Source organism: Ictidomys tridecemlineatus, chromosome 9 (assembly GCF_052094955.1).
Source record: "Ictidomys tridecemlineatus isolate mIctTri1 chromosome 9, mIctTri1.hap1, whole genome shotgun sequence".
In the NCBI taxonomy this organism is placed as follows: Eukaryota; Metazoa; Chordata; class Mammalia; order Rodentia; family Sciuridae; genus Ictidomys; species Ictidomys tridecemlineatus.
This window is the reverse complement of record NC_135485.1, coordinates 132426637-132443119: the sequence shown is the minus strand read 5'-3', so window position 1 is coordinate 132443119 and position 16483 is coordinate 132426637. Positions and strand designations below refer to the sequence as shown.

Below are 16483 nucleotides of genomic sequence, written 5' to 3'. Positions count from 1 at the left end.
CCTTTGAGCTTTCAGTAGAAGGCTCAGACTGCATCCATCCCTCAGTCAGGGCTCAGGCTATATTAACTTTCAGGTCACCCACTTGAACCCTTCGGTGGTTGTTTCATCTCATTGAGATCCTTCGGACATTCATTTCAGTTTCTTCATTCAAACCTTGAATTTTTTTTTTTTAAATTCAGATCTCGAATACTTTTAAGGCAGCTTTTCAAAGAGCATCAGAATTGGCCTCCTCTGTGGGAGAAAGAAAGTGTGTCATCCAATCGAGTGCCCTGAGCCTGGTGGAAGATCTTTCCAAGGTTGAAGGGTGACCTGATCTTTTCTGTGCATGATCGTGGGGCAAATGGAGAAAAACTGGCCTCCAGCCCACGTTCCTCCGTGAGCTTGTGATTGGCAGGCGAGGCCACCAGGGAGTTGCTGGGGTCCTGGCCAGCACCCTGAAGGGAGGGTGGCAGACATGGCTGGCTGAGGAGGAGGGCTCTGTGACCCCTGAGACAGCCTGTGCTGGCAGAAACCTGGCTCTGGCAGGACTAGGAGGGGATTTTGCCAGCTTAAGGCCATGAACTCAAGGGGAAATTACATTTTAAGCAGAAACAAAATTTTGTGAAAATATTCGATACTAGGTAACATGTGTGTCAGGAAAGACACCTTCTCCCTCTTGGTTCCTCTTCTTTTCCTCCATTGGCTTCCTGTGTTGGTCACAGAGTAAACCCTCCTTAGAGTTGCATGGAACAATTGTTTTGGCCAAAATCTTTGATAATGTCATTTTTGTTACCCTTGAATTCATAGCTCTGCCCTATTTTCTGCCCCAATTGTCTCTAGCATGAAGGGGCAATCTGTGCTTTTAGTTTTGATCAGACAAATAGAACTTGAGTGAGAATATATGGAATGTGGGCTTCAGATTAGGAGGTGACCATCCTTAGCCCAACACTGCCCCCTAGTGGGATACAGTGGCCTAGATGTTAGTGGGATAAAATAGAAGAGATGGTGATGAGGTTCTGTGGGATGCCACGGGAAGGGTGGGAAGGGTGGGACCTATCAACAGACACATGGCTTGTCGCACAGTGATGGAAAAAGTCAGAGGAGCAGAGAAGAAGATGAGAAGGTGGGTGGGGCTTAGTAACTAGAGGTATGTCCTAAGCAACTCATGTTCAGGAAGAGAGAGCATGGACTGCATTTGCTCAGTGTTATTTCTGCCATTGGCCACACAACATACTGTCAAATGAGATGGCTCAGGAGGGGAGTCTGCGCTGGGAGAGCACTGCGGAGTCAGTAGTAGAGAGAGTGGCCTTGAAATCATGGAAGTGGGTGAGCTCACTGCAGGCAAGACCTGAGAGGGCAGGGCAGATCCCTGTGGTGTTGTCACTGAAGGTTGGGCTAAGAATGCAGCCAGGAAAGTCAGTGGAGGATTTGTCAATATAGTATTTTTTTTTCTTTTCTTTCTCTTATTTATTTATTTAAACCAGGGATTGAACTCAGAGGTGCTTAACCACTAAGCCATACCCCCAGCCCTTTTTATTTCATATTTTGAGGAAGGGCCTTGCTAAGTTGCTGAGGCTGGAGTTGAACTTGAGATCCTCTTGCCTCAGCCTCTTGAGTTGCTGGGATGACAAGCATGTGTTACTGCATCTAATTGTATTTGTCAATATTTCAAAGATATTGGCATCACAGAGACCAGGTGAGGGAGGAGGGGATTTTAATAAGGGAGAGTCCATAGAACCAAATGCTGCAGAAAGAAGAAATAAGTTAATCAGTAGTCAAGGCTGGGTGTGTGGCCCTATGAGCTTTGAGTAGCTCAGTGAGGCCCTGGGTTCCACCCCAGCACTACAAAAACAGCAGCCACCACCACTAAAGAATCAGAGTTCACTGGATCCGGCAGCAGGGAGCTACGGGTATCCTCAACAAGAGTGGTTTCAGTGCAGTGGCAAGTCCAGCAGTCTTGCTCACCTGAGCCGGGGTTAGACCGCAGTTGAAGAAATGCATGTAGAGGACTCTTGCATGGTGTTCTAATGCCTTATTGAACACAGTTAGATAAGGCAGTAACTACTGGATAACAGAATGAAGGGACTGAGAACATACTCTCACTATCTGATGCCAATAAATCTACTGTGAGGACGATGTGGAAGATAAAGGAGGATAAGGGTGCTGATTTCTTTTCTCCCAGCAAGAGGATAGAGGAAGGGAGGTTGCAGGTTCACATGGGAAGTTGTTGTGGCGGGGCTAAGAGTTGACGGTGGCAATTGATGGCTCCAACCATTCCTGTAAACTCACCATCTGTTTCCAATGAAGAGGGTGAACGTGTGGGGTTAGGGGTTTTGAAGAGACTAGAAAAAAAATTAAAATGTTTTGGGGAGTAGGAGGAGTGGATATGGAAAAAGGATTGTTGATTGGCATTCAGGACTCATCAGAGGAGAAAAAGGCATAAAATTGAAGCATGAATCTATAATGTGAAATTTCTTCCCCTGGCTCTCTATTAATCAGCAGCCCAGATGTGAGTGAAGAAGGCAGATGTTTCTAACAATTCATTAGGAGGTTGTGGAGTGGCCAATTCGGGTGGTGGCCACACAGGATCAGGGAAATTGTATTGAGTTGGGAAGATAGTGGATGAAGGGATAACCAGACAATCAAGCTGAACAGGAGCATCAGTGAGAGACCTCACAGAGAAGATAAAATAACTAAGTGTCCTGTGCAGGAGTCCTGAGATCTGGGAGTGACCCAGTTGGAAAGTTATGCATCATATTTCTCAGATACAATAGCAATAGGTAATAGATAATAGATAGTAATAAAACCATCCGTCCAACACCTAAGGTCATAGGGATTCAGGAGATAAAGATTGGAGTCTTTGCTGAATTTTTTTTTTTTTTTTTTTTTTTTTTTTGGTACAGGGGATTGAACCTAAAGGCATTTAACCACTGAGCCATATCCCCAGCCCATAATCCTGACAACTCCAGAGGCTGAGGCACGAGGATTGAAAGTTCAAAACCAGCCTCAGGAACTTAGCAAGGCCCTGTCTCATAAAAAGGGCTGAGGTTGTGGCTCAGAGGTTAAGCACCCCTGGGTACAATCCCTTGTACTAAAAAAGAAAAAAAAAAAAAAAGCCAAAGAACTTAAATGTTATATGGAGGAATCATTGTAAAGCAGAAGCTAGAGTGAAATACTTGGATTCTTGGCCCTCACCCCTTCACTTCCTGTTCTTTTCAAGTTGGAAGGTGATGCTGGAACAAAAGAGCCTTCTTACAAGATAGGCAATGAAGAATGCACCACCAGAGCCCTTCCCTGGAGGTAGGAGAGGTCAGGTGGCTGCCGGCTCCTCCCCTGGGCTTCCCTGTTGAATTCAGCAAGTGAAGCTGCCCTGAGACAAGGCTTCAGTCAGGGGTCCCTGCCAAGGCTACTCTGCCAGGATCTAGAGGTCCCTGAGAATGTCTTAAGCCTAGAAGGCAAGAAGCAGAAATCTAGCCACCCTTCCTAGAGAAGTTTGGCCTGAAGCCATCAGGCTGTAGAGGTGCCCTCTGCCTGCTGCCAGGGTTCCTGTCCTGTGTCACCTTGGAGGAGGCTGTGTTGCCTGGGGCTGCTTGTGGTACATGACTTAACCCCTTCCTGGCCAGAATCAGGTGCGAGGTGGTGCTGGAGGGATTGTGTCCCCACCCCTGTTCTGGGCACCCTCACTTCCCTCGCTGAGGTCTGTTCTCTTTCCCTGCCAGGAGCTGTCCCTTTAAGTGCTCCTCTGTGAAAGCTCCCCAATATTCCACTGCCCAGGGCTCCGGAGGTGGAGGCTCAAGTCCACTGGGGTGGGACACTGAGCTCACCATCTGCAGTGTAACCATCTCGGAGTCAAATCAAATCAAAGGCTAGATACTTGATTAAACTGACCAAATGGTGTCCGTGTACTAATCAGGATTAAATAGAAACATTTCCAACCTGTTCTTACTTACCTGGGATAACTAAATCAGACGATAGACAACACTTCTCTTCCTTATTTCACTGGCACTCATTAAAATGACACACGTTTTATTTCTTATCTCAAAATATTTGCCTATAAATATTAACTTAGTCAAACTGGTTGCCTAATAAAATTTTCCCTACCAACTTGTCAAAGAAATAACATCATTGCCGTGGGCAGGAACTCAAGCACAAAGATAAAAAGCCATATCTGAAGTATTTTATTTCTTCACATTTATCCTATTTGAGGTTAACTCTACTTCATTTGACAGTTTAAAAATCGTTCTGTAAACAAAATAAAAAATTACAGCAGCAACAGCTAAAACGAGGACACAAGGTATAATAAAATAAAGGAATGTGTTGAAAGGAATATTCAGAAAAAGCAAAGGAAATGTGAACATGATTTTGAATTCATCAAGAAGGAGAAAAACCTCCCAACATCTGTAAAAAATGAAACCATAACAACAATAAAAAAAGAAGCAAGAATTCAAAGTGCAGGTGTGCTAGTTTTCATTTCCACATCCATTCAGGAAATAGAGCTTACTATTATTTTATATAAGGTGACAAGCCCTGTTTCAAAACATCTAGTTACATTGCCTTGCAGGATTTTTTTTTCAGTTTACATGATCTCTACATCGATTTAACAAAGATGGTCATATGCCATTCACGTTACAACTTCTCAAATCTATGGAGAGTATGGAAATGGTACAGTCCATTGTTTTGGGTTTTTTTTTTTTTGCTTTATTTGCATATCAAGAAGCTAAAAATCCAGTATCAGAAGCATCAGTATTTCTACTCTTTCAAAAACAGAACAAAACAAAATGAAAAAGCCCATCCTGAGTTCTCTCCTCTCTGCTGCCACATGCACATTTTCTGTAACAAAAGACTGTTCCCTTTCCATGGATTTTGGCCAGATGACATAAATAATCAGAACCATTTGTTAATGTAAAATTGGTCTGGTATTTGTATCAAGTATGAGTGCCCTTGCCACTGTGTAAAAAATCAGTTACACTCCCATTATTGTTTGGAACCCCAAATGTTTTCCTCTTAACGGGGAACATCTTTTGGATGTGGTTTTTGAACGGAGGATTTTTAGGAAATACATTTCAAATCTTGAAAAATCTTCTTAATACTTGCTAGAGTGGTGCAGGATATCCCCAGCCAACAAGACCTTCGCCAAGAACAGCTGCGTGTTTGTGGCATTTCCTTTTTCTTACAGTTTCTAATTTTATTTAAAAGCCCGAATACAGAAACGACGGCTGCCTTATTTAGCATTAAACAGCACTATGTTTTTTTAAACCATGTGTACAGTTCAACAGCAAGATTAATAAGTTATAATACACGTCACTGACAGATTCATCTGTTTTGGGGGGAATTCACTGAATAAGCGGTTTTCTGGGAACCCCCCTCCCCCAGCAAGAGAGTACTGAGTCTACATTGAGGTGCTTAGATATTTCGCCACAGTTTTTACTGTATCACATTATGAAAACACTAGGCTTCGAGCCAGGTACTAACAAATATTTAATTTAAAAGGAAAAGAGACCCCCCCCCCCCAGAACACAGGTCAGTGGCTCCCCTCCGCCGCGGGGTCAGCCCGACAGGGCCGAGATGTCGTAGTCACTGGCCGAGGTGAGGGGCTTGCCCATCATCCGGATGTTTTTTGCACTGGTGATCCTGGCCATCATGCACACGGGCTTGTCAAAGTACCTGACCAGGGCGGGCTCCGTGAGCAGCGAGGCCAGGAACTGCTCGAAGGTGATGGCCCAGTCCCGGTCCACGCTCGTGCTCCGGGGCAGCGCCGACGTGCCCTGGCCGCTGCGCACCAGCACCGTGTCCTCCCCGATGTCCTCGCAGTGCAGCTTGTCCTCCTCGTGCGAGCCGGCACTCAGCACCGAGTAGGAGGACATGGAGCTGTCGTCCTTGGTGTCGTCGTCGGAGATCAGCATGGAGGAGCAGGCCCCGTTGTCCCGGGGCGAGGAGTCCTCCAGCTTAATGTCCTCCATCTGCCCGCCCAGGGAGTGCTCCTCACCGTCGCCGGCCAGGCTGGCGGCCAGCGGCTCCGCGGACTCCACCACGTAGGGCTGACCGGGCCCCTTCTTGGGGAACAGCACGCCGCCCGGGATGCCCTGGTGGCAGGGTGGCCCGCCGCCCGGGCCCTCCTTGGCCGGCGGGGTGATGAAGAGCTTGCCCACCTCCCCGATCTCCAGCAGGAGGCTGGTCACCGCCGCCGTGGCGTGGTACAGCTCCTGCTCGTTAGGGTCCTCGCTGAACATGTTGTACATGGTCTTGCACAGCTCGATGAACTGTCCCTGGAAAGCCATCAGGAAGGACACCAAGAAAGTGAAATCTGGTGGGTGGGGCGCCCAGAGACAGGACTGGTTCCCCAACAAGCCAAGACTCCAGAGATCCCCAGAAAGTTCTCCCCAAAGGAGATGGGTACGACTTTTCTAGCCTCTTAATGGGAGTTTTTCTTTCTTTTTTAATTTGAAAGTTTCAACATCCATGAAAGTGGAACTAATAAGTGGAACTAATAAACTATCTATCCAACACCTAACGTGGAGATTGACTACGTCATGCTTTTGCATCGTTGCCCCCTTATCTTCCCTGTTGACAGATCTTAAAAAAACCCTAGACTTAGCTCTCCTCACACCTCCACACTTTAGAATCCATCTAGATTTTTCCAAGGTTAGCTCCCAGGCCCTCTCCCATGACACCCCCCTCATCTCCCCAGGCAGAAGCAATGCCCTAGCAGATGATCACCTGTCCTGCTTTTAGGAAACAGCATTTCCATCCTGTTGTAATTACTCACATCTTTTTTTTTCCTCCCTCATTACACTTTAGCGTTCTAAGGAAAACCTGTGTCAGACATCTTTATATCTGAGCACAGCAATTTGAAAACAGCAGGGGTTTTTCTTCTGAGACTCTCAGGGTATTTTTTAATGATTGAGATGAGATGTGTGTAGTCTCAAAATTGAGTATTTTGGGGTTTGAATTTTCTCTGAGGAGATCATTTTCTTACAACTGAGCATATTTTTGGTGCATAAAAAGTAGATCCAAACAGATACTGATCAAGTGCCCCCAGGTTACCATTATCTTTGAAGGGTGTTTATTCTACATTGATGATGTATGACCGGAAAAAACAGCTTCAGGATTAGAAAGTAAGCACTTACCTGATTTAATTTGGGTAAATCTTTTGCATTCTTTGATTTAGACTTATTTTCTGGAGTCCAGAGTCTCAAGTAATTACGGTTTTCTTGGGAATTTGCTCTCTTCCCTGAAACCCAAATGTGAAAAGGTAAGTGTTTGCAGGTCAAGAACAAGGGCTCGCTTGGCAAGAAGGGAAACACAGACAAGAAAACATGTACCTTTGTCCGGCTTCAGACTCACTGTAACAAAGCCATCATCAGCACTGTGTTTGCTTCTGCTATCCAATCCAACAACTACCAAGAAACATCGGGAAGAAAAAAAGTAGCGTTATACAATATTTCCGTGTTATGGAAAACAGATTTCTAGTAGGGCTGTCTGATTTAGCAAATAAAATAAACAACAAAACCAGCACACCCAGTAAAATTTGAACTTCAGATGAACAATGAATACTTTGTTGTAGTAGTTGTTGTTTTGGTATAAGTATATCCCTAATATTACATGGGGAATACTTACACTAAATAAATTACTTCTTGAAATTAGAATTTTACTGAAGGTCTCATATTTTATTTGACAGTCCCATTTCTAAGTGAAGGACTCCCCCAGATTTCTTGCTCACAGCTGGGGTTCTGTGTACAAGTAAAAACTAAAGAGTTGAAGCCCCGTACTCTTTGGAACTTACAAAATAAAGGTGGTGCTTACTCCCATGAATGTGCTTTCTTTCCCTTCTCTGTGCTATTATCCTCTTAACTTTGTAGGTAGATAATTGATTTTATCTTTTCCAGGCCCTGCAAAAGACCAGGAACTCACTCTTCCAAGGAAATTAAAATCTATGTTCATAGACAAAAGATACTTTTCTCTAAACTGTTATGTGCCATAAAATATTTCAAGATTTATAATTTGGCATTTCAAAAATATGACTTTTAAGGAACCCACTTGAAATTATTTTCTGTTTTCTTCTTAAAACAGCAAATTATAGGGCACATAAGGACTTCAAAAGGCAGGGGCAGTGTCCTCAGATGAAGACTCAGTTTACCATCTGCAGGATGTGTGGACTGCAGCACACTACCGGTTGGCCAGGTAGGTGACCTTCACAGTAAGTGAGGTCAGACTATCCTCAGCAACTGTTCAGACAAAGTGAGGACAATGTAGTATGTGTCACCAGGAAATTCCTCTCCTCTGAATGTCAAAAATCATTTAATATAAAAGTAGATATAAAAAAATAATGTATGTAAGCCCACGAAGCAGATATCATGTAGATATTTCAAAATCATGCTTTCAGAGAATTTTTAGTGGAACTATTATTCTCACTGGATTTTTAGTGAGAAAAGCAGGACACAAAGCTGTATGGGTATAATTGATAACACACACACACACACACACACTCAGTTTTTCAGACATTTAAAAACAACAACAGAGGCTAGGGATATAGCTTAGTTGGTAGAGTGCTTACCTCGCATGTACAAGGCCCTGGGTTCAATCCCCAGCACCACACACACACAAAACAACAACAAAAATTGTATAGGTCATTTGATGTGTGTGTGTATACCTGACTATGTATATTATGTGAAAAATACTGAAAAGAAATGTTTTAATATATTAAATGCTACCTTTGTGTGGTTAGAATTTTAAGACATCTTTAGCTTATCTTACATGTTCTTTCTACCATCTTACAATTTTCAGAGAAAAGCAATAGTGCTTTTGGAATGAAAAAAAGTTCTTTAAAAATAATCTTTTGAGGCTATCAAATGCTATCAGCATGTGACCATTCCTGAAGCATTTCTCAAACAAGAAGTTCCTTTCCAGAAATATGTATCCAATAAGAAAGATATAGCTAACATTTTGTAGTCAGAATATTATGGCTAACGATACTAAGAATATTGTAGATGTGTGAAGGCACTATGGGAAAAGCCTTCCTACATTATCTCCTTAGGTCCTCATGCACCTAATGTGACAATGATCCTCTCCATTTTCACACAGGGAAACTGACGCTCAGAGATGTGGAACTGCCCACACTGGCCTAAATAAGTGTCCAGATCTCTCCCCTCAACTTGTCAGTCCTAAGAAGAGTGAGTCTGGCTCAACCTCTCTATCCACTCACTTAGGTGCTTGCAGTTTAAGGGCAGGTCTAAGTTGTGCTTATTCTGGGATGGCAAGATTTAAGAGGCCAAAGAACCCAGGAACAACCTGATGTTTACTTTCAGACTTAAGGGAAGGGATGAAGCTGAGCAAGGAATTAGGCAGACATCCAGTAGCAAGCTGAGGAACGGTGCTTGGACTCATACAAGAGACAAGACAACACAGAAGTTAATACATGAATTTGGAGATATATACAGTGAGCTGCATCTCGCACACATAGGCCTAATGATCATACAGAGGAGAGGTTGGCACACTTCCTCTGTAAAAGGTCAGATGGTAAAATACAGTCATCCTTGGTTTCTGTGGGGGCTGGATCCAGGATACCCTTGTTGATCCCAAATTCCACAGATGCTCATCTCTTATGTACAACGGCACAGTATTTGCATTAACCTATGTGCACCTCCTGTATACTCTGAATCACCATTAGAGACCTAAAATACCTAATAGTGTAAATGTTATGAAAATGTTGTTAATACTGTACTGTTTAGAAAATAATGACAGGAAAAAAGGTCTGTCCATGTTCAGTATAGACGCATTTTTTTCGGAATATGTAATATGCATTTGGTTGAATCTGTGGCTACAGAACCTGTGGACACAGAAAACTGACTGTATTTCAGTCTTTGCAGGCCATATGGTCTGCTTCATTCTGCCACTAGAGCATTAAAACAGCCGTAGGGAAAGTGTAAGTGAATGAGCACGGCTGTGTTCCAGTAAAACTTTATTTGTAGGCCCTAAAATTTAAATCTTATAGACTTTTCACATGGCAAGAAATACTTTATTCTTGGTTAAAAAATCCACTTAAAATATAAAAATATTCTTGGTTTATGTGCTATGCAAAATAGACAGTGAGTGGGATTTTGCTGATAGACCATGACATCTGCGCCTTCTTAACTGACTAGCTTCCAAGGCAAGTCTGTTTCTAAGCACAGAGGGCTCTGTAAAGAGAAGTAGAGTACTCTTGGTGAAAGGGTCTCCTACCATGTGTACACTCTGGAGTGACATCTTCAAAGAAGTACTGAGTTGCTTCAAAGGCAGAATCCGGCTCATCTTGATCAGAGGACGGCTCTGCAGAAGGAGGAAACAACTGTCATACTGTAGTGACATGACTCAATCAAATCATGCTTGAACTACGTGAGAAAGTGACGTGGAGAATGAAAAGCTAAAGTTACAAGAGTGGGGTGGAGGCCCATTACTGGGGGCCCGGGAGATCTACCGTCTCTAAAACCTTAGTGGAAGTCACTCCATTTCTAACCCCATCTTCCTTCTTAAACAGCCTCATACCAAACTCTACGTTTTCCTTTTTATAAAAAAAATCCCCAAATTTCATGGCATCATGCTTTATAAACCAATTTTAGGTCACTGTATGCTATAAACAAAATCCCCAAATCTAAAGTTTTCCCTGCCTCTATCCTCAGTGCCAGTCTCTATTTCGTACTTCTGGTATTTGCTTAGATACATCCCAGCTGAGAACAGCCTGGTTTAACACTGAATTCAAAAGTTCTCTATTGTGTCCACTTGCGCCTGCCAATGTGAAGAGGGGTCCCCTGAGACAGGCTCCCAGCACCTCCCAGTGTCATCTTCTCTCTCACAGTCCTGGTTCCCCAAAGGTGACCCCATTTCTCTCGCAGATGCTTGTGCTGTTTTCTGTTAGCACAACTCATACGTCAGACCATGGTCCAGCACAAGCTGATTCAGGAACTCACATCATCTGTCTCAGTGTGTCCACAGTGACCAGTGAATGATTTTGCATACCAAAAAGAGGCAGAGTTGACACCAAAGGAAAAAAAATAAAAGAAAACCTGTGTGGTGAGTGTTTGGGGGTGGGGTGGGGGTGGATTTCAGGCCAGATCCTGGTTTCTGGCACGTGTGCCGTCTGTGTGGCTCACTCACCAGGCAAGACGTGCATCTTGTACAGAAGTCTGAGTTTCTCTGTGAGGTCCCCATGGCAGGCGGCACCTAGAAGTCACATAAGTACCAGGGTGAAGCAGGTCGTGTGTGCTAGTGATCCTCCCCAGCTTTGTGCTCCAGGGGAAAGTCCACTTTGTAATACAAAGTGGAACCAAGACACTGTGTGACAACAAGTCTGTCCAGGACATATTTGGGTTAAGAGCTCTGGAACCAGGAGTCTTGTTTTCAAATCCTTTGTACCTACTATGTGCTGTGGGAGAGTTAGCATTTCTGTACCTCAGTTTCTGTTCTGTGAGATAAGATGATAAAAGAAGATTCTACCCATGATCTTGACATCAGAACTCCATGAAACACGAGGACTAGGGGTGTTACACAGATAGAGCACTTTGAATAGTGCCTGACATGTCGTAAGTACAGTTATTGATGAGGAAATTCATGTAACTAGATCTCTACATCCTAAGTAACCACGAGAATTCAGAAATAAACGCACAGTAAGTTTGAGATTGCTTCATGTAACTTATCTTAGAAATCCTTTTTAGTCATTTCTGAGTTCACCTAAAAGTTTTTTCGTTTTAATTTAGTTGAATGTATTTGCCGCTATGTCATTATAGTTTCAGTCTCAAGAAGCCTGCCTTTCTTTTTCATTTAAAGTTCACATTTATACTTGGAATTTGAAAATCCTTAATATATATTCTCGGAGTGCCTAAAGATGATCAGATTTGGAAAAAGAAGAGGAGGAATCCTACATCTGGGCTGAAAGGGACATGAAAGGTTGCCTGGGCCAATCTTCCACTTAACCTGGGGCTCTCCTGTCCCCACCCAGGGGAGGGTGCAGTCTCGCCTCTGCTAGACAGTCACAGAGAGCTGCTCGTTACAGCAGTGTCCAGGCCCTGGTGCACTCTCTCAACACTGAAAGTCCCTCTGCAACTTTTACTTTAGTATAAATTCCTCTAACCTGTGGTCTCACTATAAGGTCCATGAACCCCGTAAAACGTGACATTTTGTGATTATGTACATGTGTCACTCCTTGGGAAGATTTACACATGTACATAATAAATTAAATTTGTGTCAGATCCTAGAAGATCTGTGACTGGAAAATGGCTTAGAACCACCGGACTTCCCCGTGGTCGCCTTGCTGAAGCCAAACAGAACAGACCCATGGCCTCTTCTAAGCAGTGATATTTCAGGTCTTCAGGGAAGCTATTCTGTCCCTCCTGAGCTTATGGTTTCTGAGCAAGTTTATGTTCCCAGGTCAGGCATCTCCAACATTTCTGACTTCCTCATCTGACACAGTTTGTATACTCTTTCCTTTTTTTATTTTATTTTTTTTTGTAGTGGGGATGTCTAGAAGTGCCCAACCACTGAGCCACATTCCCAGTCCTTTTCAGAGACGGGGTCTCTTTAAGTTGCTTAGGTCCTTGCTAAATCGCTGAGCTGCCCTTAAACTTGTAATCCTCCTGCCTCGGCCTCCTGAGCCACTGGGATGACAGGCATGTGCCACCAAGCCTGACCCTCCTGTCTTCTTACCACATCCGCTTTCTATGTCAACTCTCAATCATTATTTCCCTGGACAGTTTCTAGAAGATATTTCCCTTTGTTATCTCAGTAGTAAAAGGATGAGCTTTGGAAACAGGTGGGCCTTACTTTACCCTGGGGCCAGTATGTCCTAACTGTGCCTCTTGGTCCAGCTTCATAACAGATTTCTTACTGATCGCCTGAAAGTCAATGTCTCAGCAAATTACTTTTCTGAACTCTCCTTTCATCGGCTGAAAATGGGAACAATAACAGTAAGTAGACAGGGAATGCTGTGGCTGAAGGCCCGTAAAAGTCCCGTGTTGATACTTGAGCTTCAGGGTGATGGTATCAGGAATATGGGGCTTCTGGGGTATGATTAGGGCCTAAGGAATTGGATGAATGGGATCAGCATCCTCAGAGAAGAGGTCTGAAGGAGCCTGTTTGTGCTTTTACATGCAAAGACACATAGAAGGAGCCACCTATGAGAGGAAACTAACTATGCTGACGCGTTGATCTTAGACTTCCTGGTTTCCAGAATGTAAGCAGTAAATTTCTGTTGTTTATGTATTCCCTGGTCTAACTGACTTTGTTACAGGAGCCTAAGTCAGGTGATCAAGCATAACAGTAACAGTACAAACCATGCCTCTAGGCTGCCTGGATTCAAACACCAAGTTTGTATCTGTGTCCCTGTAGGCAAATTAAAAACACATAAACCATGGGAGCATCGCCTGACACAGAGTAAATCCTGCGTGACTGTAGCTGCCTTCATCATTATTAATTCAAAGGGCTGTTGTTTGGATTAAGTGACACAGTTCAAGTTCCAAGGCTTCAGAACCGTTCCTGTCCTTGGCAGAGGTGAATTCCTCCAAGTCCCATTGTAGGCACATGGAAAGAGCTTTCCAATGCGGACATCGTTTAAACATCTAAGGCAACATTGCCGTTTCAAAAACTCTCCACTTCCCCTGACCTTTATACCTTTTAGATATTATTGTTCCAGAGTTAGGGTGCTCTTTAGAATCCTTGCTGGCTGCTGCCTGCCTGCCCATTCATCTTTCCTTGGGCTCATCATTTAAAGTATATGGCCCACGGTCCTGGGCTGGCACAATTAGGGCTAAAGAGTTCTGGCTTCATCCTGACAACCTGACCGAGTGCCTGCTACACCCACTGCCTCACATCAGCTGGGCCAAGCTCCAGCATTTTTGCTCAGTTATAAATGGAGCGAGAATCCAATAAGAAAACAGCAGTAAGGAGCCAGGCAAGAGGCTGGCGGACAGCAGCAGCTCGGGAGCTGCTGAAGAGGTGGAGGGCGTGGACGTGTGTCCTCCATTCCCGGGAAGTGGAGACCAATGACTTCCATTCAGCCAGCAGTGATCTTGTGTTTCTTCAGCCCTTTATTAAAAATATTGTGAAATAGTCTTAAGAAATTATATGTCATAAAATCGTGTCTGATTGCATATTATATCCAATCAATGATATTCTTTTGTCAAAGACAAGTTATACCACCTAGACATGACTTTTCCCTGGTCACCCTACCATGGGTGAGGTCACAGAGTCTACGTTAACGCTTCTTGCCTTGTGCATTCTCTGACATGGTGTTTTGAACTTGGGCTGACAGCTGCCTAATGAAGAAAATGAATTATCCATATACTAGAGCCCTCACTAGAAACACGTTTTGCAAGCCACTTACGTGCTTCTCTGTCCGAGACCAACCTGCAGGGGTCGTGCAGGGTTGCAACCCTGAGAACAACATGGAGGGACCCTGGGGTTCTTGCCCCTTCCTCTCTGACCCCTCCCAACTCAGACTCGTGCAGTCAGAGCCATCCTTACTTAGCCCAGAGACGAACTCTCGGAAGTTGATCAGGGAGTCGCCATTTTCATCTAAGAGCTGGAACAAGCGGGAGGCCAACACGTCAGAGTGAGTGCCACACGCCCAGGGAAAGAGGAGGGCGAACATCCCCTTGAACTGCTCCAAGTCGATGCGGTACTGCTCCAGGTAAGGCAGGCTGGGGTCGTGCCGGTCCAGCGCGTTGCTGCTCCCGCCCCAGTAGCAGCTGGTCAGATGTTCTGCCTGAGAAAGAAGGAGCGGGATGATTACCTCCTGCTCCCGTGGCCCCCAAACACAGAACTATGACCACAGTCACACAGTTGTCCATCCGCAAGTGTGGTCTCCTGGCCTCAGGTCTCCGCAGACACCGCCAGAATAGTATAGAAAGGCTAGGTGGAACCGCTCCCAGACCCTGCCCTGGAGAACCAGGCAGCCGCTTCAGGCACCAGGTCACTGGTGACTCTGGGAGAAGTATGAATGCATCTCTGCTAGGAAGACGACAGAGATAAGTCTGTGGTAGAAATGTCTGGAAGGAGGGCCACCCCCACACAGACATTAACAGTCTGCTCTAGGTGGGGAGGCCAGAGGAGCACGAGGAGGAGGACCCTATGTTTACTTTACTCCCTAGTGTACTGTCTGGGCATTTCACCATGAGCAAATGCAATAGAATAAAACTCTTCCACAGCAGACGGCTCCCTGCCCAGGGGTTCTGAAGAGCAGGGGAATTCCATTGTGAGCCTGGATACTTCAATTCTGCACTCAGAAAAAGGTGCTCGGAAGACCAATGTCTAAAGCAACCACCATTTTAATTGAGCTAAAAATCTAGAAGGGAGTGGTGAGCAGAACCAGTTTTTTTTTTTTTTTTTTTTTGCAATGCAGCTCCAGCAGATGGCAGACAAAAGGAAGCAGTGTCAAAGTCCCCCCGGGCCTTAGACTACCTTCCTGGCTGCAGGGTGGAAGCACCGAGTGGTGGGGGTGGGCAGAGATACAGAGGGGCCAGCAGCCTGCTGGTTTGAGCCACACTCTGAACTATCCTGGGGGATCCCAGGAAGCACCTGTGGATCAAATAGCCCCTTTCTGCTCAGCTGCATCACTGATAATGGTGCCCAAAGCATTTCCCCCTAAGAGAGCCCCCGGGGTTTTCTGAGCCAGGTCTGAACACAGTGCTGGTGCTCACAAGGGACCCCAAACAATCAGGGGGAAACAGTCTGCAAAGATCCTCTCCCCTCCTCATTCAGGGATGAGACCCCTCTGACACCACTTGGGGACTCAGGGCATGAAGATTGGAACAGAAGGGACAATTTGGAAAGTGTACAAGAAAGACCAAAACAAAAGGCCCAAACCACAGATTCTAGCAAATCTGTATCAGGTGCAGCCATTTACCCAGGTTTTATCCCAAAGTTAAGCCATGAGCTCCTTGGAAAGGGGACTGAAACATTCCTTTATGTTTGCAGGAAAACACCCAGAAACGGCTTTTTGTTGGAGGGGGCGGCATTGGGGGCCGAAATCAGGGCACTCCACCACTAAGCCTTATTTTGCATTTTATTTGGAGACAGGGTCTCAGTGAGTTGCTTAGCGCCTCACTTTTGCTGAGGCTGGCTTTGAACTCTCGATCCTCCTGTCTCAGCTGCTGGGATTATAAGCATGTGTCACTGTGCCCGGCCAGAAATGGCTTTTCTCAGAACTAAAAAACCTGGCAGGGTCCCTGGCACAGCACAATGCTCAATAAACATTTGTGAAATGATTCTAAGCTAATTAAAATGTGCTGAAGACTCAAGAAAGCTTCATAACTGATTTTCATTTTTTTAAAAAAATTCCACAGTGCTGGGCCAAGGGTCTCAGGTTCTCTTCAGGAGTGACACAGACCTAGGGAATTTGGGTTGGTCACTGTGCCTCCAGGGCAGGGGTTGTGAGCATGAGAAAAGCTTGCTTTCTTCAGGCAATAGTCTCAGGGTCAGATGACACACCTGTTACCTAAAGGTGCACAGAACAGTGCAGTAGCCCAGGGAGAAGCAG

General features: G+C 44.8%; 1 protein-coding gene across 1 annotated transcript in view; it reads right to left on the bottom strand.

Annotated features, from left to right (window-relative positions):
- Positions 1-4141: 4141 nt before the first annotated feature.
- The window catches only part of Tbc1d9 (TBC1 domain family member 9), a 109183-nt gene continuing 96841 nt past the window's right edge, over positions 4142-16483 (bottom strand). Inside the window, exons 16-21 of the mRNA XM_078022088.1 lie at positions 14470-14710; positions 11110-11175; positions 10198-10284; positions 7302-7376; positions 7107-7210; positions 4142-6245 (exon numbers count right to left, since the gene is read on the bottom strand). Of these exons, the coding sequence (XP_077878214.1) occupies positions 5526-6245; positions 7107-7210; positions 7302-7376; positions 10198-10284; positions 11110-11175; positions 14470-14710 (1293 nt within the window). The 3' untranslated portion in view covers positions 4142-5525. The remainder of the gene's footprint in view (positions 6246-7106; positions 7211-7301; positions 7377-10197; positions 10285-11109; positions 11176-14469; positions 14711-16483) is intronic.